Below are 26,134 nucleotides of genomic sequence, written 5' to 3' on the forward strand. Positions count from 1 at the left end.
TTTTTTTTTTTAAGATTTTATTTATTTATTTGAGAGAGAGAATGAGATAGAGAGAGAGAGCATGAGGGGGGAGGGTCAGAGGGAGAAGCAGACTCCCTGCTGACAGCAGGGAGCCCGATGCGGGACTCGATCCTGGGACTCCAGGATCATGACCTGAGCCGAAGGCAGTCGCTTAACCAACTGAGCCACCCAGGCGCCCTGTTGCATAAACTTTCATTAGTTTGTCTCAATGTGTGAAATGGATGCTAAGATATAATTTATTCTTTTTAAAAATCTTTCTTATTTTATTTAAAAAAGTTTTTAAAATATTTTTATTTATTTGACAGAGAGACAGAGTATAAGCAGGGGGAGCAGCAGAGGGAGAGGGAGAAATAGACTCCTCACTGAGCAGGGAGCCCGATGCGGGGCTCGATCCCAGGACCCTGGGATCATGACCTGAGCCGAAGGCAGATGCTTAACTGACTGAGCCACCCAGGTGCCCCTAACATTTCTTTTTTATAAAAGTATAGTTAACACATAATGTTACATTAGTTTCAGGTGTACAATGTAGTGATTGGACAGCTCTATGTGTTATGCTCACCTCAGTTATAGCTACCATCTGTCACCGTACAATGCTCTTACAATACTATTGAATATATTCTCTATGCTGTGACTTTTATCCCTGTGACTTAGTCATTCCATAACTGGAAACCTGTATCTCCCACTCCCCTTCACTGCCCTCCCCCCCCAGCCCCCGACAACCATTAGTTTGTTCTCTGTATTTATGGATCTGTTTTTGCTTTTTGTTTATTTGTTTATTCATTTGTTTTGTTTTTTAGGTTCCACATATAAGTGAACTCATATAGATTCATTCTTTTTAATGGCTGAGTAGTATCCCATTGTATATATATACACCACACCTTCTTTATCAATTTCTCTATCGATGGCCACTTGGGCTGTTTCCATATTTTGGCTATTATAAATAATGCTGCAGTAAACATAGAAGTGCATATATCTTTTCTAATTAGTGCTTTCTTTTTCTTCGGGTAAATACCCAGTAGTGGAATTACTGGATCATATGATAGTTCTATTTTTAATTTCTTGAGGGACCTCCATACTGTTTTCCAGAGTGGCTGTTCCCACCAACAGTGTACAAGGGTTCCTTTTTTCTTCACATTCTCTCCAATACTTGTTATTTCTTGCCTTTTTGATTATAGCCATTCTGATGGGTATAAGGTGATATCTCATTGTGATTTTGATTTGCATTTCCCTTGTGATTAGTGATGTTGAGAATCTTTCCATTTGTCTGTTGGCCGTCTGTATGTCTCTTTTGGAAGAGTGTCTATTCAGGTCCTCTTCCCATTTTTTAATTGGGTTATTTGGGTTTCTATTTGGTGTCGAGTTGTAGAAGTTCTTGATATATTTTGCATAATAACCCTTTATTGTGTATATCATTTGCAAATATTTTCTCTGATTCAGTAGGTTGCCTTTTTTTTCTTGATGTTTTCCTTCACTGTGCAAAAGCTTTTTATTTTGGTGTAGTCCCAGTAGTGTTTTTCTTTTGTTTCCCTTGCCTGAGGAAACATAACTAGAAAAATGTTGCTGATGTCAAAGGAATTACTGCCTATGTTTTCTTCTAGGAGTTTTATGGTTTCAGGTCTCACCCTTAGGTCTTTATTCAATTTTGAGTTTTATTTTTGTGTATGGTCTAAGTGGTCCAGTTTCATTCTTTTGCATGTAGCTGTCCAGTTTTCCCAGCACCATTTATTAAGAGATTGTCTTTTCCCCATTGTATATTCTTGCCTCCTTTGTCATGGATTAATTGACCATATAAGAGTGGGTTTATTTCTGGGTTTTCTATTCTACTCCATTGATCTATGTGTCTGGTTTTGTGCTGGTACCACACTGCTTTGATTACTACAGCTTTGTCGTATATCTTGAAATCTGAGAATCTCCAGCTTTGTTCTTTCTCAAGATAACTTTGGCTATTTGGGTTTTTTGGGGTTCCATACAGTAAATTTTAGGACTGTTTGTTCTATTTCTGTGAAAAATGCTGTTGGTAACTTCATAGGGATTGCTTTAAATCTGTAGGTTGCTTTGGGTCGAATAGACATTTTAATGATATTACTTCTTCCAATCCATGAGCATGGAAATAATTTATTCTTAATTGAAAGGTTGATTTAAACAAATAGTTCTTTGTCTTTTTATTCATTTTTCTTTTTATAGGGGGTCTACTCTTCATAGTCTTCTAAGGAAAAGGGATTTTGGCAATGTTTTAATTTAAAGAGACTCCTTTGATTTTAATATCTGGATCCTGATATCTTCAGTTCCTGTTGCATTTCTGTCCAGTTATTCCTTCAAGAACTTTGTTCTTCCATGACTCTTCTTTATTATTACTATACATTTTCAGAGATGAGCTTCTGGACACACTTGAACCCACTGGTACCTGGTAGAGTCAGAACAATCACATTTGGGAAGCTATTTTAACCTATGCATTTAAATATAATATTCTAGCATGGTTTAGGAATTCAGTTTAATTATATACATTACATTTGTTTAAACCAATATTAGTTGGATTATTACATAAATTTTTTATAAATGTGTTAATTTAATCTCTCTGAAAAAATTCCTTATTAGTCCCCTTTCTTTTTTCCCCACATTATTGTTTCTGATGATCCCTACTTCAAGTTTTCAGTTATTCAGTAGGTTTACTACCCAATAGAGAGATGCTGGGCACCTTGATGTTGTGACTATAATGAAGTTAATTTCTGCAAATTTTCCTCATCAGATTCCTAATTTATGTCATCTGATAAAAAATTATGTATGATGTATCCTAATTATCTCTAATACATTAGAAGCCAATTTATAAGAGAAAATAAATTGTTAAATTATATCCAATTAATTTTTATTTACTGGCACTAAATTATTCGCAGTAACAATATGTCATTTTTGAGAAGTGCCTGCATGTAGTAGTGGAAAAATTCTTCTTTTAATTGTAATTGAGAAATAAAAAAGGAAAAATGTTAAAATCAACCAATTGATGTTTTATAGTACAAAAATATAAAAATTGCAAACATTAGATTATATAGTTTTGATCCATTTTTGATGCCACAACACATTGCTAAAATTTTAATCAAAATATATGAATTCTGTATATTAAGATCAAACAAAAGGAATTTATCAATAAATTTACTTTTACTATATATTTATTTAGTTTTTTTAAAAAAAGATTTTATTTATTTATTTGACAGAGAGAGACACAGCAAGAGAGGGAACACAAGCAGGGGGAGTGGGAGAGGGAGAAGCAGGCTTCCCGCGGAGCAGGGAGCCCAATGCGAGGCTCAATCCCAGGACCCTGGGATCATGACCTGAGCCAAAGGCAGACGCTTAACGACTGACCCACCCAGGTGCTCCAACTTTTACTATATATTTAAAGTGGGCATTGCCTTTAAAATGAGAAAAGTCTCAGTCTTTTTCTTTTTCTCTCCCTCTCTTCTTCCATCTCCATCTGTTTATATAGAAAGAGGTTGGCTGGCTTTATTCGATACCTCTTAGAAGACTCATGAACCATCATTTATTTAATTAAATAAATCCTGACAGGTTTAATCCTGGAACATACTCTGTAGAGTTTCCAATGCAAAAAACATCTCAATGAAACATTGTCACCTAAAATTTGTAGCATCTGTTCAGTGAGTTTTGATTTGGGGCTCATACTTGATATTACGTGTTTTTCCTGTTCATCATGTCTTAGTATGTATGGCATATCTTTCTCCATCTGCAGTCAGCAGTCTTTAATGTTGATATTTCAGTTTTTTAAAAAAGATTTATTTATTTGAGGGGCACCTGGGTGGTTCAGTTGGTTAAGCGTCTGCCTTCGGCTCAGGTCATGATCCCAGGGTCCTGGGATTGAGCCCCACATCGGGCTCCCTGCTCAGTACAGATTCTGCTTCTCCCTCTCCTGCTCCCCCTGCTTGTGCTGTCACTCTCTATCAAATAAATAAATAAAATTAAGAAAAAGATTTATTTATTTGAGAGAAAGAGCATGTGGATGGGGGAGGGGCAGAGGGAGAGGGAGAGGGAGAGAATTTCAAGCAGATGCCCGGCTGAGCAAGGAACCCAATACCGGGCTCCATCCCAGGACCCTGAGATCATGACCTGAGCTTAAATCTAGAGTCAGGTGTTCAACCAACTGAGGCACCCAGGCCCTGGTATTTTAGTTTTAGGGTTGATTGCCCATTTCCGTGAAGTGCCCATTAGGGTACCTCTGATGAATTCTGTGGTTGGTGCATAGCTTTCATTTTAAGTCATCTAATCCAAAACATACTCTCCAAATTTGGTCAGTCTATTCAGATATTTCCTTTGTTATTTTTAACAGTCAATTTGATTTCTATTATAGGTAAGATAATAGGCTTTATTAGAAAATATTATATAATAAATTATATAAAATGATTTTAATGTACTGATCTAATTTAAGTGTTTTCAAAAGTGACAAAATGATTAAAAGATTCTGTGCATGATTTTATGATTAGGTGTTATATACAAGAGTTTGAGTGTCAAAAGGACTTGTGTAAAGGAATTTTAAAGTCAATAGTGTATCTGGCCACAGATAATCTGCTCCTAGCTCCAACATTACTAAATAGCTAAGACTGGATGTGTGTGTGTGTGTGTGTAAAAGTAGAGGCTGAACTAGCAGGAGAGAGAAATTATCAATAAAAAGTGAGATAAAAAGCTGTTAATTTTTTTCTTCTTCTTCTTCTTTTTTTTTTTTTTTTTTTAAGATTTTACTTATTTATTTAAATAAATATATAGAGAGATAGAACCAGAGAGCACAAGCAAGGGGAACAGCGGAGGGAGAAGCAGAAGCAGGTTCCCCGCTCAGCATGGAGCCCGATGTGGGGCTCGATCCCTGAACCGTGGGATCTGAGCCGAAGGCAGATGCTTAACCAACTGTGCCACGCAGGTGCCCCTGTAATTCTTAAGCTTTTTTTCTCTCTTAACATTATTTTAGGTTTCTAAAGTAATATTTACTTCACAAGAAAGGTAGCAATGGAAACAGAGGGTTAGGGAAAATTGAGAAAATTCACTCATAAATGAACAAATTGTGTGACTTGATTTTTGGTTTTGATTTAAGCTGGACAGATTCAGCTGGTTCCTTCTCCTCCCCTTCTGCCCTGCTAAAGTACAGTTTTTAAAAGGTTAAATATTTATGACTCTCAGGCAAACATAATGTGAACACATGTCAAAGATTTTATTTAACTCAATTAATGAGGGAAGAAATAAGACGATGAACTGGCCTAAAGAGCATTTGAGAATCTATATACATGCATACACATAAAGGGATATTAGGATAAGATTACTCAGTTAGAAAAAAATTGTTACCTTCAACCAATTTATTTACATTTCTATGAGACAAAAACCTACAATATACCTTTGACCCTACAGAGTTGTAAAATAGTCCAGTCAATAGAGAGTCAAGCCCAGTACTGCACTGAAAGAACAGTACTTTCTTTTTCCTATTTTTAAGTTCTGAGTAATTTTTATGATACCCATACTCTTAATACTCTTAATTTCAGTGTGTCCATAGTCCTCTCTCTACACTCACTCCCTTGGTGATCTCCTTCAGTCATGTGGCTATAAATAACATCAGTATTCATCATCATTTATATCTACAGCTCAGACCTGTTTTCTGAACTCCAGACTCATTATCTAACTGCTTATGGTACAGTGTCCTTAGATACCTAGTGGATAGTTTAAAAATAATATATCTAAAACCTATCAGCTGGTTTTCCTTTCTGTAAAAAGCCCACTTCAACTACAACCCCCATCTCTGAATAATGGCCACTCTGTTCTTTCAGATGATCAGAAGTTATCAGTACCTTATTTTCTCATGCACCATAGGCAATCCTTCAGGAAACACTAATCCGTCTTCAAAATATATCAGAATCTAATTACTTCTCACCACCTCCACTGCTACCACCTTTTATATTATTAGCTATGTCCCTGCAGTGGGCTGAGCTCCAGAGGGACAACTTTCCTGAATAAAACAGGGATTTGATTTGTCCAAGGGTAAATTAGTAGTTCTCTAAACCTGAATATACAAACCAGAAAAGCTCTCCAGAGAACCCATTCTGATGAAAAGTTCAGTAAGTGGTGTTATTGAGAAGAACATTATTTCTTTGATTTATAATTACTGTGTAGCTATTCCTAATATCCCCAGGCACATATAAAAACAACTTCCTCTATTTAAGTATGTTGTGAATATTCTTTTTTTTTTAGTCTCAATTTTTTTTCTATTCATTTATGTAAGTGATAATGGTCACTGTTCAAAATAACTGGTTTCTCTGATGTACATGTCATTCTGAGGGAAGCTGAAATATGCTGATGCTGTATGTATGTATGTATATATGTATATATGTATGTATGTATGTATGTATTTATGCAGAAAAGCTCTGCATTAGTTTGCTGGGATTGCCATAATAAAGTACCACAAAATGGGTAGTTTCAACAATGGAAATTTATTTTCTTACAATTCTGGAGGCTAGATATCTGAGTTCAAGATGTTGGCAGGGTTGGTTTCTTCTAGAGGCATCTCTTCTGGGCTGAGATGGCCATCTTCTCTCTCTCTGTCTTCACACGGTCTTTTCCCTATGTCTGTTCTCTTCTTATAAGGACATCTGTCATGCTGGATTAGGGCCCACCCACGTGACTTCATTTTACCTTAATTACCCCTTTAAAGCCCCACCTGCAAATACAGTCACATTTTCAGGTACTGTGGGCTAGAACGTCAACAAATGAGTTTGGAGAAGGGGGAGCACAGTTCCCGTCATAACACTCTCCCTTTGACAATGGGCACAAATTTCATACTCAGGTATCCGGCACAAATGCCAAACACTAACCTGCATTATCAAGATTCCAAAATAAGAGAATTCCAGGCCCAGCCTGAAGCATTCCTTCTCTTCAGGTACCCATTGGGTCTGAAGTATGTACTAATCTCAGTCAAGCAAATGAGTACAGTACATAGATTTGTATCTCTCTCTCGATTCAACAGAGATTAAATTTAGACATTGAAAAACAGAGATAAAGTTGCATCAAGAAGAAGTCATATCTTTTGCAAGTGGTTAGTGAAAGATTACACTCTGCACTTGTGAAAACTATTGTTTTGTTTCCATAATCATTGTAGATACCAGTTTTATTCCCAAATATTTCAGCAAATAATTAACATAAAATTGAGATTTTCAATTCATAAAGTAGTCATTTCCTCTGTTGTTAAGCAGAAAATCTAGAAGAGTTCTGTAGTTAGAGATAATAGGCTAAATCAAAGAAGGAGAAAATAGTTATGATTTTTTAAAACCACTAATTGAAGCTTTAAGTGTCTGGCAGTGTTCTAGTGCTTTGGGGCTGAAATCTGCTCAGTTCCTTATTTTCCTTTGTCAGCTGTGTTCACCATGGTAACTTCAATAAAACTCCCCTCCTAAATGTTTTTCTTCTGAAGTGCAAAGCACCTTCTTAAAGAAGAAGGCTGGCAACCTGGTAAGAGTGGGTGTTTGAAAAATAAATGAAAAGTATTCTGCTTTCTTCATGATTGCTGTGGGTGGGAGAGGTGAGGAAATTATTGAAGGGATAATGTTGGGTGAAAGAAATGTTTTGTTTTGGGCTAAGAATCTGATTATTGAGGTAGAAAATTTATGTAAAATATGCTAGAGAAACTTTTCCTGTTCCTAAAATTTCCTTATTTCTCATCTTCGAATTTGGACAAGCTTTGTCCATACAAATTCATGATCCATTTTGGAATGTGGATTTTGTATGGAACAAATTTAGCCAATACCTGTTTTAGTGAATTCTGCTTGGGTCCAGATTAGCTTTCTTAGGACTGCTTTGGAATACTTAACTAATGTGGGACTTTGAGCACACAATCAGCTCTCCCTGGGTTTCCCCAAGTTCCTCCCCATAAAATATGGAGGCAGTAGAAACCTGAGTTCTCAGCCTTAGTCACACATTAGAATCAGCTGGAGATGTTTAGAAAATGCCAATACCAGGGCCTTATCCAGAGATTATTTAAGGTCTGGGGTGATATCCAGATATGATTCTTTTCTTATGTACTCAAGGCAATTTCAGTGTCTAGCAAGAGTTGAGAATCATTGTATTTATTGATTTCAAAGCACCCTTCCAACTCCACCACTTTTTTTTTTTTTTATTAAAGAAAGAGAAAGCGAGTGCATAGGAGTGTGCAGGGGGTAGGGGAGAGAAAGAGGGAGAGAGAAACCCCAGCAGACTCCATGCTGAGTGCAGAGCCTGACATAGGGCCCAATCCCAAGATCCTGAGACCACTATCCGAGCTGAAACCAAGAGTCGGTTACCCAACCAACTGCGCCAGCCCGGCGCCCCTCCGACTCTACCATTCTAAGGTACTCATATACAAATTGACTTCAACAGGGCTTGACTCTGATAGGAGTGTTAATTAGGTACCTCTACTTTCAAATTTGTTATATTTTTTCTGTTCAGGCTCCAGGAAAGAAAGGCATTAACTTTTAATTTAGGAACTTAGCATCTTTACTTCTGTTTATCCATTTATTTTCCAGATAAGCCCAAATCTTGTCAGTGTTCAGTGCAGAAGTAACATCTTCACTTTCTTAAAACACATTGGTTTTCAAAGAGTTTTATTGCTTAAAGATGGCTCAAAAGGCATTAACTTGATTCAATATTATTTTTGTGTGTGAAGAAGTGGCCAAGACAAAGTCAACAATACATTCTCAGATGACTCTACAACTGGTGGCATAGTGGATAATTTTCCTCTTTAAAATAGTGGTTTTCATTCCTGATGGCACTTTAGTATTGCCTGGGAAGATTTTTAAAAAATCCTCATGCTCAGGCTACATCCTAGGACCCTGAGATCATGACCTGAGCCGAAGGCAGATGCTTAACCATCTGAACCACCCAGGCGCCCATCAGGCTACATCCTAGACCAAATCAAGCTTCCCAGGTAATTCCAAAATGGAACCATTGCTGAGAATCACTCGCTCTAGAATGAAGCTGTGTAAGCAAATGGTAACAAGCAACTGGCCAATGATGAAATGCTAAGAGTGTGTTAGCCATCTCCTTTGTTAGAAACAGCACCTTCTTCTCCCTTGTAGATAGCACTGTCAGAAAGGATTATTCTTCTTTTGCTAAAACTACCATGTGATCTGTTCTTTTAAATGTTTGGCATTATTAGACTACAACTATTTCTACTGAAGATGGCAAATGAAACACTTCCTTCTTAAGTTGATGAATAAAATCTAGACTAGTCTTCTCACAGACCCTTTTGAAGATGATTTAAATAGTGGATAAAAGAACAAAACAAAGACATTTTTAAGGAAATGAATTTGTTAGGTCAAATTACAACTCAAAAAGACTCAGCGATGTACTTCTATTACATTTTTGGTTTATTGTTTCCTGGTAAGTAAAAATGTATTTCAGCATTATTCCTCTGATTATGTATATTGTGATAGTCACTGCAAACTGAAGGAGCCCAGAGTGTCAACACTGTAGTAGCAAATGTGTGCTGAATTGTTATTCTGGAACTTGGTTCTGATGTCTCCCCAAAGCCTATAAATCATTATCAAACAAGAAAATCAAGTAATTAAGCTCTCTGGCCTGAATCTGATCTATACTCTCTAAATATATGCTCAGCATGAAAAAGTATTCACTCATATGGCTAGTTAAACTCCCTAATAATGAACTTGCATCAGGGAAATGATTTGCTAATGCCTTCTCAAACAGAGAGAGTAAAGGAGCTGATTTCCTCCCAAACATGCCAAATCCACTGTTGTTTTCAGTGGCCTGAACAGAAAGCCAAGGCTGACATAACGTGGAAAAGGATGATAAAAGTATTAATAGGAGTTAGTAAAAACAAACAAAAAAGTTACCTTCACAAATAACATCTAAGCTCTTCTTGAGATGACTCCAAGCCATATTGCAAATTCATTAATTTATGTCAGCTGTCTTTCATCTTTAAAATCACACAAAACAAGCAATTATTTAGAATGAAATAATTGGTTTAATATTTATGGACTTGAGAAAACTTGAATTTAAATTCAGTCTGGGATCTGAATTAGCACCATCTGAGTACAGAAAGAATTCAATATACATGCACAAATTAGTTTTAGTAACATATATAGGTAAGATATATTTGTTTTACTTGATATACTTGAAGGACCTTTCTTGGAGTTAAACTTATTTGTATCAGTTGACTGGGCAGGATACAGGCTGAACGCCCCATAGCTCCAGGGCCTTGGCAAAATGGACCTCCAGTGGCTTGCTCGTGCCTTTGGTGAGCCTCAGAGATCGGATGCAACCCTGAAACCTGATGTTGGTTGTCAGACCAAACTGGTTGAGGCCATCTGAAAAACAAAGCAAAAAGGGCTCAGTTTTAAAATGCAGCTTCTATGTTAAAGGTATTTTTAAAATTGTAATTCTAGTGTAAACACACAGTGTTATATTATTTTCAGGTGTACAACCTAGGGATTCAAGAATCCCATATATAACTCAGTGCTCATCAAGGTAAGTGTACACTGAATCCTGTTCATCCATTTCACCCATGCCCCCGCCCACCTCCTCTCTGATAACCATCTGTTTGTTCTCTATAGTTAAGAATCTGCATTTTTGTTTTTTGATTTTGTCTTTTTTCCCTCCTTTGTACATTTGTTTTGTTTCTTAAATTTCATATTTGAATGGAATCATATGGTTGTTATTCTCTGACTGGCTTATTTCGTTTAGCATTATACTATCTAGATCTAGCCATGTTCCTGCAAATGGCAGGATTTCATTCTTTTTTAATGGCCGAGTAATATTCCATTGTGTGTATATGTGTGTACATACACCCCCACACACACACACCATCTTAATCCATTCATCTATCAATGGACACTTGGGCTGCTTCCATAGTTTGGCTACTGTAAATAATGCTGCAATAAACATAGGGGTGCATATATTTTTTCAAATTAGTGTTTTCATATCCTTTGGGTATATACCAGTAGTGTGATTATTGGATGGTTGGGTAGTTCTATTTTTAATTTTTTGAAGAATCTCCATACTGTCTTTCACAGCAGCCACCACCAGTTTGCAGTCCCACCAACAGGCACAAGGGTCCCTTTTACTCCACATCTTCACCAACACTTGTTGTTTCTTGTGTTTTTAGATTTTAGCCATTCTGACAGCGTGAGCTAGTATCTCATTGTGGTTTTGATTTGCATTTCCCCAGTGAGAAGTGATATTGAGCATCTTTTCATGTGTCTGTTGGCCATCTGGATGTCTTCTTTGAAGAAATGTGTGTTCATGTCTTCAGCCCATTTTTTATTGGATTATTTGTTTTTTGGGTGTTGAGTTCTATCAGTTCTTTATATTTTATATACTCTCTATTGGATATGCCATTTGTAAATATCTTCTCCCATTCAGTAGGTTGTCTTTTAGTTTTGTTGGTTGTTTCTTTTGCTGTGCAGAGCTTTTTATTTTGATGTAGTGCCAATATTTTTGCTATTGTTTCCCTTGCCTCCGGAGACAGATCTAGAAAAATGTTGTTATGGCTGATGTCAGAGAAATTACTGACTGTGATGTTTTTTAGGATTTTATAGTTTCAAGTGTTACATTTAGGTCCTTAATCCATTTTGAGGGTTTTGTGTGTGTGTGCGTGTGTGTGTGTGTGTTTGTGTTTGTGTATGGTGAAAGAAAGTGGTCCAGTTTCATTCTTTTGCATGTAGCTGGCCAGTTTTCCCAACACCATTTGTTGAAGAGACTGTCTTTTCCCCATTACATATTCTGGCCTCCTTTGTTAAATATTAATTGACCATAAAAAGGTGGGTTTATTTCTAGGCTTTCTATTCTGTTCCATTGATCAGTAGGTCTATTTTTGTGCCAGTAGCATATTGTTTTGATGACTACAACTTTGTAATATAACTTGAAATCTGAAATTGTGATACCTCCAGCTTTGTGTTTCTTTTTCAAGATTGCTTTGGCTATTTGGAATCTTTAGTGGTTTCATATAAATTTTAGGATTATTTGAGTTCTGTGAAAAATGCAGTTGGCATTTTGATAGGGATTGAATTAAACTGAAGATTGCTTTGGGTAGTATGGACATTTTAACAATATTTGTTCTTCCAATCCATGAGCATGGAATGTCTTTACATTTGTTTGTGTCGTTTTCAATTTCTTTCATTAATGTTCTGTAGTTTTCAGAATATGGGTCTTTCGCCTCCTTGGTTCAATTTATTCCTACGTATTTTATTTTTTTGTGCAATTATAAATGGGGTTGTTTTCTCACTTTCTCTTTTGGCCACTTCATTATTAGTGTATAGAAATGCAACGGATTTTGTACATTGATTTTGTATAGTGACCTTACTGAATTCCTTATCCATTCTAGTAGTTTTTTGGTGGAGTTTAGAGTTTTCTATATATAGGTATCATGTCATCTGCAGATAGTGAAATTTTACTTCTTCCTTACCAATTTGGATTGCTTTCATTCCTTTTATCTTACCTGATTGCTATGGCTAGGACTTCTAGTACCATGTTGAATAAAAGTGATGAGAGTGGACATACTTGTCTTGTTTTTGACCTTGGTGGAAAGCTCTCAGTTTTTCACCATTGAGTATGATGTTAGCTGTGGGTTTTTCATATATGGCCTTTATTATGTTGAGGTATGTTCCCTCTAAACCTACTTTGTTGAGGCTTTTTATCACGAATGGATGTTGTACTGTGTCAAATGCTTTTTCTGCACCTATTGAAATGATTCTGCAGTTTTTATCCCTTCTCTTGTTGATGTATTATACTGATTGACTTGTGGTTATTACATCAACCTTGCATCCCAGGAATAAACCCTACTTGATAGTGGTGATTTTTTAAAATGTATTGTTGGATTCAGTTTCCTAGTATTTTGTTGAGGATTTTTACAACTCTTCTCATCAGAGATATTGGCCTGCCGTTCTCTTTTTTGGTAGAGTCTTATTCTGGTTTTGGTAATCCTGGCCTCATAGAATGAATCTGGACGTTTTCCTTCCTCTTCTTTTTTTTTTTTTTTTTTGGAATAGTTTGAGGAGAATAGGCATTAACTCTTCTTTAAATGTTTGGTAGAATTCTCCTGTGAAGCCATCTGGTCCTGGACTTTTGTTTGTTAGGAATTTTTTGATTACTGATTCAGTTTCATTCCTAGTAATTGGTCTGTTCAAATTTTCTATTTCTTCCTGACTCAGTTTTGGGAGGTTTATGTTTCTAAGAATTTGTCCATTTCCTCTAGGTTGTCCAATTTGTTGGCAGTTTTTCATAATATTCTCTTACAATCCTTGGTATCTCTGTGGTGTAAGTTGTTATTTCTCTTTCATTTCTGATTTTGAGGTTTTTTTTTTTTTTAAATCTGACTAGAGGTTTATCAGTTTTGTTGATCTTTTCAAAGAACTAGCTCCTGGTTTCATTGATCTGTTCTATTTTTTTTTTTTAAGTTTCTATTTCATTTATTTCTGTCATAATCTTTATCATTTCTTTTCTTCTGATTTTGGGTTTGTTCTTTTTCTAATTCCTTTGGGTGTAAGGTTATGTCATTTATTTGAGATTTTTCTTGATTCTTGAGATAGGCCTGTATTGCTATATACTTCCTTCTTAGGACCACCTTTGCTGCATCCCAAAGATTCTGGACCATTGTGTTTTTATTTTCATTTTTCTCCATTTATTTTTTGATTTCTTGGTTGACCCATTCATTGTTTAGTAGCATGTTATTTAACCTCCATGTATTTATGGTCTTTCCAGACTTTTTCTTGTGGTTGATTTCTAGTTTCAGTGCATTTTAGTCAGAAAAGATGTATGGTATGACTGGGATCTTTTTAACTTTTTTGAGACTTGTTTTGTGGCCTAATACGTGATCTATTCTAGAGAATATTCCATGTGCAATTGAAAAGAATGTGTATCCTGCTGTTCTGGGATGGAATGTTCTGAATATATCTGTTAAATCCATCTGGTCCACTATGTCATTCAAAGCCACTCTTTGTTGATTTTCTACTTAGATGACCTGTCCATTGATGTAAGTGGAGTGTTAAAGTCCCCCACTGTTATTGCATTATTATCAATTAGTTCCTTTACATTTATTATTAACTTTTTAATGTATTTGGGTGCATAAATATTTACCATTGTTATATCTTCTTGTTGGATTGTCCCTTTAGTATCATATAGTATCCTTCTTTGTCTCTTGTTACAGTCTTTGTTTTAAAGTCTATTTTGTCTGATATAAGTATTGCTACTCTGGCTTTCTTTTCACATCCATTTGCATGATAAATGTTTCTCCATCCCCTCACTTTTGATCTGCAGGTGTCTTTAGGTCTCAGATGAGTTTCTTATAGGCAGCATATAGATGGGTCTTGTTTTTTTATCCATCCTGTCACCTGATGTCTTTTGACTGGAGCATTTAGTCCATTTTCATTCAAAATAATTATTGATAGGTATGTATTTATTGCTATTTTGTTATTTGTTTTGTGGTTGTTTTTGCAGATCTTCTCTTTTCACTTCTTCCCTTGCTTTAGTGATATACTTGGATTCTTCTCTTTTTATATTTTGCATATCTATTACTGGTTTTTGATCTAGTTACATAGGATTGTATATAACAACTTCTGCATATGGCAGTCTATATTAAACTGATGGTCACTTAAGTTTAAACCCATTTTTTATTCCTCTCCTCCCCACATTTTAGGTATATGGTGTCATACTTTACATCCTTTTATTTTGTGAGTCCTTTGACTTATTTTTTACAGATACACTTATTTTTACTGCTTTGTGCTTCCTACTTTTCTTACTCTTATTTATGGTCTTTCCTTTCCACTCCAAGAGTCCCATTTGACATTCCCTGGAGGGCTGGTTTTGTGGTCATGAACTCCTTTAACTTTTGTTTGGGAAACTCTTTATCTCTCCTATTATGAATAAAAGCCTTACTGGGTAGAATGTTCTTAGATGCAAATTTCCTTCCTTTTAGCACTTTGAATATATTATTCACTACCTTCTGGCTTGCAAAGTTCCTGCTGAAAAATCTGCTGATAGCCTTGTGGGATTTCCCTTGTATGTAACTATTTTCTTTTCTAATGCTTCTTTTAAATTTTTCTTTTTATCACTATGTGTTTTAATGTGGACTCCTTGGGTTGATTTTGTTGGGGATCTTTGTGCCTCCTGGATCTGAATTTCTGTTTCCTTCCCCAGGTCTAGAAAGTTTTCAGCTATTATTTCTTCAAATAAATGTTCTGCCCCCTTTTCTCTCTGTTCTTCTGAGATCCCTATAATGTGAATGTCCTTATGCTTGATGGAGTCACTGAGTTCTCTAAGTCTATTCTCATTTTGCATAATTTTTTTCTCTCTCACCTGCTCAGGTTGATTACTTTCCATTACTCTGTCCTCCAAGTCGCTGATGTGTTCTTCTGCTTCCTCTAATTTGCTATTTATTCCATCTAGGGTACTTTTAATTTCAATTATTGTGTTCTTCATGTCTGATTGGTTCTTTTTTTATCTTTGTTAAGGGTCTCATTGATGTTCTCCACTCTTTTCTCAAGTCCAGTGAGTACTTTATGATCATTACTTTAAATTCTCTATCAGGCATATTACTTATCTATATTTCACTTAGGTCTCTTGCTGCAATTTTGTCCCATTCTTTCATTCATTTGGGACGTTTTCCTCTGTCTCCTTATTTTGTCTCTCTGTATTTGTTTCTCTGTGTTAGGAAAGTCAGCTAAGTCTCTTGCTCTTAAAAGTAGTGGGTGGGTATGCACTTTTAACAAGGCAGAGCTGGTCACCTGCCAGAGGGAATGTGCCTCTGCCACTGCGACCAGACCAATCTGCAAAATGCACATGATCAAGGTGCACAGTTTTAACAAGGTGCACATGCCCTTTGTGGGAGGTGACAGCCCGCTGCTGCTGGCATGGAGGCCCTGCAAAGCATGAGGTTGGGAGATGCAGTTTTGGCAAGGTTTGTGCTGGTCTTTGGAGGTAGGGAAGCCACAGAGCCAGGACTGAAGCATGTGGGGCTTGGTGTAAGCAAGTTAGGTAATGAATGTTGGGACTGCACTGGTTTCTGCAGGTGGCTTTGTGTTTGTGCTGGGAGGCAGAGGAGGGAAATAGCACCTGCTGGCTTCTTTGATCCTGGAGGAGTCTCCTAGCAATCTCTGTCTTTCTGGGACAGTAAATAACTCCTTCCTCTATACCCCAGGTGTTTTTTTAAATTGCTGCTTCTCTGCTGCTTCTCCACAGGCTGTTTGTTGTGCTCTCTCTTTATGGGTGGGGACTCAGTCTCTTATCATCCTTCCAGCTCTCCCAGAGTCAAGTCTGCTGATTTTTAACATTCCAGGCTTTAAGTCCTGCTGGTGGTGGTAAGAACTGACAAAATTTGGCCTCTCTGGTTTTCAAAGCCAGGTGTTATAGGGATTTGTCTTCCCCATGCAGATTCCCCAGTGTGATAGTCTATTTCTCTCCTCTCTTCACACCCGTGGCTCCCTCACTTCTGCCAATGGCCTATAGTCCTTTAGCTCCTCACTGCATCTGCACCCTTCCTACCCTCTTCAATGTGGCCTCTTCTCTACATTTAGTTGTGGAGTTTTTTCTTCCTGTCTTCCGTTCATTTTCTGGGTTATTTACACTGATATGTGTGTTATCTACTTGTGTCTGTGGGACAAGGTGAGCTTAGAGTCCTCTCTGCCATCTCCTCTGAAAGTTTTTTAAGAGAATGTTTTGAAGTCGGCTGCTTTAAGTAAAGTTAGTGATTTTGTTCTTAGCTTTGCTAACAGTTAAACTTACAGTATTTCTATAGTTATGTATTCTGAAATCTGGAGACCTATAGAAATTATACATTTTAAGATAGCAATTTGGTTTGGAATGAACAAATTTATAGCTGTGATATATTATGGAATTCAATGAAAGAATTCAGTTGACCAAATACTTTACTGAATTAATTAGGACATGGGCTTTTAATGGTGACTTTATTACTTTTTTACATTGTAAAAATACATCCCCAAAGGTTAAGTTGGTTGAAAACTCATACAAATTTTGTTGTTGTTAAGAAGACACTCCATTCTTTCAGCAGGCCTTGTAGGTGCTAACTAGGATCCCATTTCATAGACCGTGAATGGAGAAATACATTACCTCCTTCATAGTATTTTGGGGGTTATCCTGATTGAAGCAGAAGTAGGTTCTTTTCAAACTTAGAAGCAACTTTGGAAAAAGGAGCTCTGAATTGGTCCCCATTGCTCCTATATCTTTTCCTCCATTAATGACTGCTGAATATATATTTTGCTTGTTTTGTTAAGCAGAGAAGCTTTACATAAATGGGAATGACAGTTTCTCTTGCCAAAATGCTGAAAGACCATTCCAAGAGTGTGTTATTACAGTATTTATAAAGAGGCAGTTGGGTTATTTCTCATCAAGTTGGGCACTCTTGTTTATGGGCACTTTAGGTAACTCTCTGTGGTTTACATGCTATACTTAATGTGCTGGATGGGGATTTTGAATGCAGATTTATTGCTTGGGTTTCTTTGTAATATAAATATAAACTCTATAATAACCTAAGGGGGAAATTAGCTTGTTTAACCCAATGATTTCCAGAACTTGAGGAAATAAGTTCCATTACATTTTATGATTCCTTTGGTATATTAATTTTCAAAAAATCAGAAAGAACACCAACTCTGGCCTTTCATTGCTGTTAAATGTCTCATATCTTTTATAAGCCAAATTCATTTCCTCTAGCCCCCATCTCCCCAAGAATGAAACTTTGGGGGCTATCATGTAAAGTTCAGTCCCATGTGGTCTATATAAGTAGTATGCTCATTTTACACCCTGGAAATTTCAGGTAAGGTGTTATTTATGGGAGTAGATTCTAAAGCTAAGAAGTATACTTAAGCACACATTCTTGGACATATTTACAGAAATATAAATATTTTAAATCCAGTAACAGCAAAGAAATTCTTGCTGGAGTAGATAAGGCTCACCTGGGAAACCACCAACAAACACAGGGTCATTTGTATCAGCTGATGTAGATGCTTGGTTGGGGCTCTGGGCTTCCACCTGATTCCCATCTACTGTTAGCTCAATGCGGTGTTTGATCTTGTTGGCTATGACTTTATGCCACTTTCCATCACACAAATGCCCTGGGATCCCAGCATCATAGACAGCAGTGAATCGGCCGGCGCCATTGTCCACATGAAACATAAGCTAGAAAGCAGGAAATTGAACAGTCACAGATGGTTTCATTAGAAAGGTATCATGGTGGTTCACATAGCAAAAATTGTTGTTTTTAGGGGAGTCATCAGCTAGAATAGCTAGAAATGAACATATCTGGGCATTTTAAAAATTAAAAAGAAATGTTGACAGAAATTAAAATACAAATTTAATAACCAGGAGTCACAACGTATGTTCTTTGCTTCTGGGCATTGGCGGGGGCAAAAGGCAAGATGTGTGAGACTCGTAATAATTCTGCTTTCAGAAAATGTGACATATAATTTGAGGCTAGCTGACAAAAAAAAAAAGACCTCATATGCACAGGGACAAATCCTACCATAGATCTTTATAGAGTGTGAGAGTTCTTAGTGAACCTTATAAAATTTCTTAAAAGATGTTTAGAGTGATTCATTCGTTCGAATTACAAATTCATTTTAGAGGATTATTGGTTTTTTTAAAATGTAAGCTTTTGATGTTTTAATTGTATGTATTCTTTTTTTCCTTCATGGATTCCATTTTATATGCAGGATTGAGAATAACATCAATTACTTTCCTGGGCAGGCTTCATGTCAATGGTGCCAAAGACTTTGAGCCAGGAGGCCAGTTAAATTCTTAACAATGAAAAATTTAGATTGGAAGTTCATGTCTAAATGAGAAAAATCTGTTTTCAGTAACATGGCACAGTCCCTGAAATTTGAGATGACAGAATTCTTTTGAAGCTGATGAAGGAAAGAAACATATTGAAACATTAAAAACAGTCTGGCAACACATTTGACAAGGTAAAAGAAAAGACATAGGGGCTTTAAAAAGATGACAAACTGCAATAGGTGAAAAGTTTGTAAACTAAATGGTGATATAAAGATTAAGATCTTACTATATTGGGTGGAGTTTGTAATAGCAGGACTTGGTGAGAAATACACATGCATTGTATTGGAACTTGATACCCCAACAAATTGATAGTAACAGTGGTTATAAGCAGGTGATGAAATGAAGCTTACTCCAACAAGATGTAGTGAACGTGTTTGAAAATCTGGCAAAGCCATTAACTATTGCTTATCCCCTTTTTTGCCTCTGTACTCCTGGATCTTTTTTGCTTTATTGCCTTTGATGATGGTTCGAAGACAAGAGGGGGAGAGGAGGCAACAGAAAGCATATTTGAGGTTACTATGTGGTCTTTCTTCTTGGGAGGCCACAACACTGTATGAGTGGAAATATGACCAGAGATGAAGTATGATTCCTATTTAAGAGCCAGATAGAAAATTTGGGTAACTTCTTGCTTTGCCTGCTTCTTTACCTGCTGCCTGTACTACAAAGTATATACACAGGTCATTTTGTTGCAGGATACTGTTCATAGGCAGGCAGGGACTGGAGAGGTGTTTAGAATTAGCTTATCCATTGTAAGCAAATTGACAAAATTTATTATACTAATATAAATTTAGTATAAATCTGCACTTTTTAAAAAATGGTATCAGGATGCTTTTAAATAAACATCGAGCAGCTGGTAGGTCAGCTGGCCACCTTGACTTCTGAGAAGTGCCTACCGTGTGAGAAGAGGCAAAGACTGATTTTAGACAATCCAGTCCCCCTCCTCTTTTTTCCATTGGAATCTATAGTTTTATATACAGTGTATTCATGTACTTTGAGCAACACAGTAAGAGTTTGAGATCTAAAACCCTTTGGCCTATTATTTGTCAACACAAGTGGCTTACTGTAGAATTAGCACATTTAAAGTTTATACTGGTCTACAGAGTAAATATGTTGAAAACACACAATCTAGTTTCTCCCAACAAAGAATACAGTAGGGCTTCACAATAGAGGTTCTTACATATGAACAACACTATCATAAGGAAATCAGAAATAGTTAGAAAACTGACACTCACCTTTTCATCAATCATTTCAATACCCATTCCATCCATTTTCTGACTGCTGATTCCCAGAAGAACTCCAGTTGTTCTAGTTGTGCGGAATTCAAATTCTACAAGAAGGTCCAATCCCACTTTGAACCCACCAACTGTAAAATGAAGATTTTTTTTTTTAATTACAGATTAGAGTTTAGGGATTGTTAATTCAAATTTGTACAATGCAATGGTTTAGATTTCAGTTCAGATATTAGTCAATTATAGTAAGTTCCAGACTCTCTTATGGCCCATACTTCCATTGTATCATATAACACACTTTATAGTTATTGCTTATTTTCTTGGTTGCCTTCCCTCCTAGCATGTAAGTTCTGGGAGGGCAATTTTATTCCTGTGCCTACCAAAGTATCTGGAACACAGGGAGGTTTAATACATAGTTGTTGAATGAATAAATAAATGGATGACCCCACACTGAGATTAACTTAAAGAATCTCATAGCAATGTATGATTATGTTGGAAGTCCTACTGTTAGATTAAGTCAAGCATTTCAGTGATTATTCAGTAAGATTTTACTAGGCCACTCGAAGATTACTGTGCCACAGTGATCTGAAAGGATTCAAAAGTTCCCATTTTATTAATAAAGAAAGGAATTGCAAGCACAATTTTGAAGGAAGAGAATCTGGGACATAGATTTTTCCAGTTCACCCAGGTAAGATTTTTCTATAATTTCTTATATTTGATGCATTAATTTATTTACTCTTTCAGGGAATATTTAAGACATGCCTCTTAGAAGTAAAGCCATTCATTAAGAGCGGGCTAGACCACATTGACTGCATGGAGTACTAGGGAAGAACTCATGGAAATTTTCTGCATGTCTTCTATTTATTAGGCAAGACATAAGTGCTATGTGTAACCACCATTGTCTCCAGTGAAGGGTAATGTCTGTTATGTGAAAAACTTATTGTTCTACTCAGAGCCTTGATGGGTTTAGATGTGCACAGGTGGATTCGGAGCAGATTTTAAGAGAAAAAGAAGCTGAATTGTTCTGCAAAATAAAACCGAAAGTGCTTGTTTTTGTCCCTGAAAGGGAGAAGTAAGAAGAAAGGAACAACATGAAACAGTTCAGCTGAAGACGGAGCGAAGTGGCCAGTAAGAGCCATGGTGATCAGGTGGCTGACAAGTTTTTAAGGACAAGGTTGTTAAAGGTTTAATTGAAGTTGTATGTTTCCAGTGATGTAAGCTTTTCTAAAAAGTCTTAAATAGATTGTATTTCACTGTCTGTTGAGGGGATGGCAGGAGTTGTTAGAAATTGGGGAAGTGGCTCATTTTCTGGTCCAGTCTGATCCAGAACCAAAAGAGCCCAGGCAGAATGGCAGGTCAGTATATCAACTGCAGAAGCTGAAGCTTGCCATCAAATTTGACCAAGAAAATGCCAGCCATCTGTGAATTTGCAGAAATCTTGGGGAAGGCTATGGATTTTCACTGCATGTGGAATTTCGGGCTCATCATTACCCCCAGTGTTTTAATGTTTAACATACCCTTTGTTTATCTGTTTTCTGCCTCTGCTGTAGGTGAAATTTCCCACCTCTACTCTTTGTTCGAGGGCCCTGCCCCTCCATCTCTGAAAAGTTTTGCATGTGAGTATTCATCTCACCTTTTAAATCCTAGCTCAAATGTCAATTCCCGATTTCCCCAATCAAAATTAATTTTTCTTCTAAATATCCACAGAACTTTGCTTGTATGTCTTTTATAGTTTTAAATATATCTTACTTACCTTCTTGTGATTTCTGAACACACCGATTCTTACCTATTGATGGTATATATATATATATTTTTAAAGATTTTATTTATTTATTTGACAAGGAGAGACACAGTGAGAGAGGAAACACAAGCAGGGGGAGTGGGAGAGAGAGAAGCAGGCTTCCTGCGGAGCAGGGAGCCCGATGCGGGGCTCGATCCCAGGACACTGGGATCATGACCTGAGCCGAAGGCAGACGCTTAATGACTGAGCCACCCAGGTGCCCCGATAGTATATTTTTGAAGGAAGGAATGACAACTTATTTACTTCCGTTTCCCATGATAACTTCTATATATTATGTGCACATTTATTCTTTTTTAAAAAACAAATGCATGTATCTATGGTAACCCTAAGACTGAATAGTCTATCCTAAAGTATGTTAATGTCTTTTTTTGTATTATATAGAAGTTATTTCATATTTTTTCCCAAACTGTACATTTACTATCAGTGATCCAGACCTACTCTGGAGATGTTCACTAGAAGGTGCAAATCCTTAAAGAAAGTCAGGGAAAAGTACCAGTCATCATCACCATCAATGAGAAATGGGCACCAGTATGTGTGTATTGGGTGTATGAGTGGGAGTGGGAGATCATGACATGAAGCCTTACAAGGAATTGAAGAGAGGAAGAAAGAAAAATGCTATCTCATCTTCAGAAAGGTAGACAGGGAAAACTGGAATGTAGATAAATTACACATATAAATATATGGACCTTCTTTTGGAATTAAATTCATTTTGCTGTTATTGATCTCTAGGGGAGATGAAATAAACTCTCCAAATAGCCTTTTACTCTACTTTTTCTATTAGTTTGCTTCAGAATCAGATACATTAATCTTTGATGTTTTTTATTCTATACATTTTTATTTCTGGTTTAAGTGAAGTATACTAATTTAATAAATCCAGGACTTTTATTTTCCCATACAAGCAAGAAGTTAATATTGGTACCTGCTTAATATTCAACAGGAAGAAAATGGGAGTGCCTCACCTGCTTTGGCAAAACCTGTTCCATCAAAATATGTTCCTTTCTGAGCATTAGCAAAACATGTTCCAACATGGAAGCTGGAGGTTGGCTGTTCAAGATCAGCAGGGGCCTCCACCATCTGAAAATTCCTGATGCAGCCATCAATGCTGTAGGTCACCTAAATATTCAGGTCAGAAAAAAACAAATATCAGGTTTTACCAGAACTTTGCCTTCATATGGAATTCAGTAATTTGTGGGGATGCTCTGTGCTTGCAATCATTGGCCAGTTGTCTTAAGGTAGCCCCCAAACTACCTGGATCTGTGCTGTCACCCCGAGCTCCACACAATGGGTGCAGAGAATCCTGTGTTGTGCTTCTCAAGTAGGATGTATCTAGCTTGTTCTGATATTCTAAATAGTGCATACTGTGTCTCTAACGGGACCGCTCGTTTGGCAGAATTATGTGCTCCAAGTGAATATCGTAACTTTTAATTAGTTCCTTACGCTGGTTCTGGTCCAAGATGGTGTGATGTAGGAAGATCCTGAACTCACCTCCATGGACACGCTAAATCTATACCTATTTATAAAGCAATTCCTCCTGAAGAAGAGTTGAAGGCTGACTGAATAGCGCAACAAAAGGTAAAGAGAATGGCAAGAGACACGGCCGTGAAGGGAACCTCCGCCCCCAACACTGTGAACAACAATGGGGAGGGATAGTACTGAAGGACTGAGAGCAGATTCATCTGACCTAGGGCACAGAAAAAGAGCAACTAGTACATAAAAGGTTCAGCCCTCAAACTCTGCCAAATGGCAGGGGAGCTGCTGGAACTCTCTGGGTCAGATGGGCTGGTGAGAGCCACGATTTATCTTCCCCCTCCACCTTGATAGCATGGACCACAGCAGGGTCCAGCTTCTGGCCTATTGCCTCAGGAAGCCCCAGGCCCCTAGCTCGCACGAGCCCCAGCTGTCCCACCCAGGTGACCCCAGGGTGGTACACACTGAGACACCCCTGGTCAGTGCTCCCTCTAGCTCCAGCCATCACAGCAAGGTGACACAGGAGCAAAGCATGCTGGAACACTCCAGGCCTGCATCAGCCTCAGCTGTCCTGCCAGAGTACCCCCTGTGCAAAAAGCCTCAGGACCACTCCCGCACAGGCCCAGTTCAGTTCCAGCACAGAGTGCCCTGTGACCCTCAGCCCATGCCAGCCAGCAAGAGTCACCAGGCACACACAGTCCGCACAGGGGATGACCATACATAAGACCACTCCTTACAATTTAGGAGAAGTAGCTGTTCCAAAACACAGAAAGTCAAGCAAAATGGGGAGACAAAGAAATATGTTCCAAATAAAAGAACAAGACAAAACTTCAGAAAAAGAACTAAATGAAACAGAAATAAGTGATAGGCCTAATAAAGAGTTTTAAATAATGATTGTAAAGATACTCACTGGACTGGAGAGAAGAGTGGAAGAACTTAGTGAAAACTTCAACAAAGAGACAGAAAATATAAAAAGGACCAAATCAGTTTTGAAGACTACAATAACTGAAATGAAAAATATACTAGAGGGAACAACAGTAGATTAACAGATGCAGAAGAACAGATCAGTAATCTGGAAGATGGTAATGGAAAGCACCCAAGCTGAACAGCAAAAAGAAAAAAAGAACTTTTAAAAAAATGAGGATAGGTTAAGGGATCTCTTGGACAACATTAAGCAAATAAACATTTGCATTATAGGGGTGGCAGAAAACTTCCTTAACCGAGGAAAGGAAATAGACTTACAGGTTCAAGAAGCACAGATAGTTCTAAACAATAATTAAAATGCCAAAGATTAAAGATAAACAGAGAATTTTTAAGAGAAGCAAGAGAGAAGCAAAGGTATGTACTAGGGAAACCCCATGAGTCTATCTGCTGATTTTTTAGTGGGAATTTTGCAGGCCAGAAGGGAGTGGCATGATATATACAAAGTGGGGAAAGAAAAATAAAACTTATAACCAATAATATTCTACCCAGCAAGATTACCATTCAGAATTGAAGGAGAGATAAAGTTCATCATCACTGAAGTGGCCTTACAAGAAATGTTAAATGGACTTCTTTAAAGGGTAAGGCCACAATTAGATGTAAGAAAACTATGAATAAAAAGATGTAAAATATGACAACATAGACAAAAAATGTGGAGGGAGGAGTAAATACGTTCTTTTAGAATGTGTTTGAATGTAAATGGTGATCACTATAGACTGCTATGTACTTAGATATTGTATGTGAACTTCATGGTAACCACAAACCCCAAACATTTAATAGATACACAAAAAGAGAAAGAAAGCCAGCCATGACACTACAAAGAGTGAGTCATCAACCACAAAGAGAGCAAAAGAAGAAAGGAACAGAGAAGAACTACAAAAAACAACGAGAAAGCAATTAACAAAACGGTATTAAGTACATACTTAACAATTATGTTAAATGTAAATGATCTAAATGCTTTAATCAAAAGACATAGAGTGGTAGAATGGGTAAAAAAACAAGACCCATCTATCTGCTTTATACAAGACACTCACTTCAGACCTAGAGACACTTACAGACTGAAAGTGAAGGGATGGAAAGAGCTATACAGTGCAAATAGAAGAGAAAAAAAGCCAGGGCAGCAGTATCTATATTAGACAAAATAGATTTTAAAACAAAGACTAACAGGAGACAAAGAAGGGCATTACACAATGATAAGGGATCAACCCAGCAAAAAGATATAACAATTGTAAATATCTATGCACCCAACATCACAGCACCTAAATACAAAAAGCAGATATTAACAGACATAAAAGGAGAAATTGACAGCAATACAATAATAGTAGGAGACTTTAATACCCTACTTACATCAAAAAATACATCATCCAGGGTGAAAATCAACAGGGAAATAACAAATATATACAGAACATTCCATCTCAAAACAACAGAATACACATTCTTTTTAAGTGCAAATGAAATATTCTCCAGGATAGATCACATGTTAGGCCACAAAATATGACTGAAGAAGGCTGACATCATCTGCATCTTTCCTGGCCACATGGTTTAAACTGGAAAGCAATCACAAGAAAAAAAACTACAAAAATACAAATATGTGGACACAAAACAGCATGCTACTAAACAACCAATGGATCACTGAAGAAATTAAAAATGAAAATGAAAATACAATGGACACAGCGAAATCAGTTCTAAGAGGGAAATTTATACCAATTTATAGGTCTACCTCAAGAAACAAAAATCTCAAGTAAATGACCTAACTTACATATAAAGTAACTAGAAAAAGGACAAATAAGAACAAATGTGAACAGAAGAATGGAAATAATAAAGA

General features: G+C 36.9%; 1 protein-coding gene and 1 long non-coding RNA gene across 2 annotated transcripts in view; one reads left to right on the forward strand and one right to left on the reverse strand.

The window, feature by feature from the left end:
- The window catches only part of LOC116634505, a 40,335-nt gene extending 17,471 nt beyond the window's left edge, over positions 1–22,864 (forward strand). Inside the window, exons 2-4 of the long non-coding RNA XR_004299984.1 lie at positions 10,467–10,518; positions 21,611–21,676; positions 22,799–22,864. This is a non-coding gene — a long non-coding RNA (uncharacterized LOC116634505). The remainder of the gene's footprint in view (positions 1–10,466; positions 10,519–21,610; positions 21,677–22,798) is intronic.
- Positions 9,970–26,134, reverse strand: part of LAMA2 (laminin subunit alpha 2) — a 613,526-nt gene continuing 597,361 nt past the window's right edge. Inside the window, exons 62-65 of the mRNA XM_032407892.1 lie at positions 22,821–22,974; positions 20,064–20,194; positions 17,955–18,177; positions 9,970–10,358 (exon numbers count right to left, since the gene is read on the reverse strand). Of these exons, the coding sequence (XP_032263783.1) occupies positions 10,201–10,358; positions 17,955–18,177; positions 20,064–20,194; positions 22,821–22,974 (666 nt within the window). The 3' untranslated portion in view covers positions 9,970–10,200. The remainder of the gene's footprint in view (positions 10,359–17,954; positions 18,178–20,063; positions 20,195–22,820; positions 22,975–26,134) is intronic.

The sequence above is a fragment of the Phoca vitulina genome, unplaced genomic scaffold (assembly GCF_004348235.1).
Source record: "Phoca vitulina isolate PV1807 unplaced genomic scaffold, GSC_HSeal_1.0 scaffold9, whole genome shotgun sequence".
Classification (NCBI taxonomy): Eukaryota; Metazoa; Chordata; class Mammalia; order Carnivora; family Phocidae; genus Phoca; species Phoca vitulina.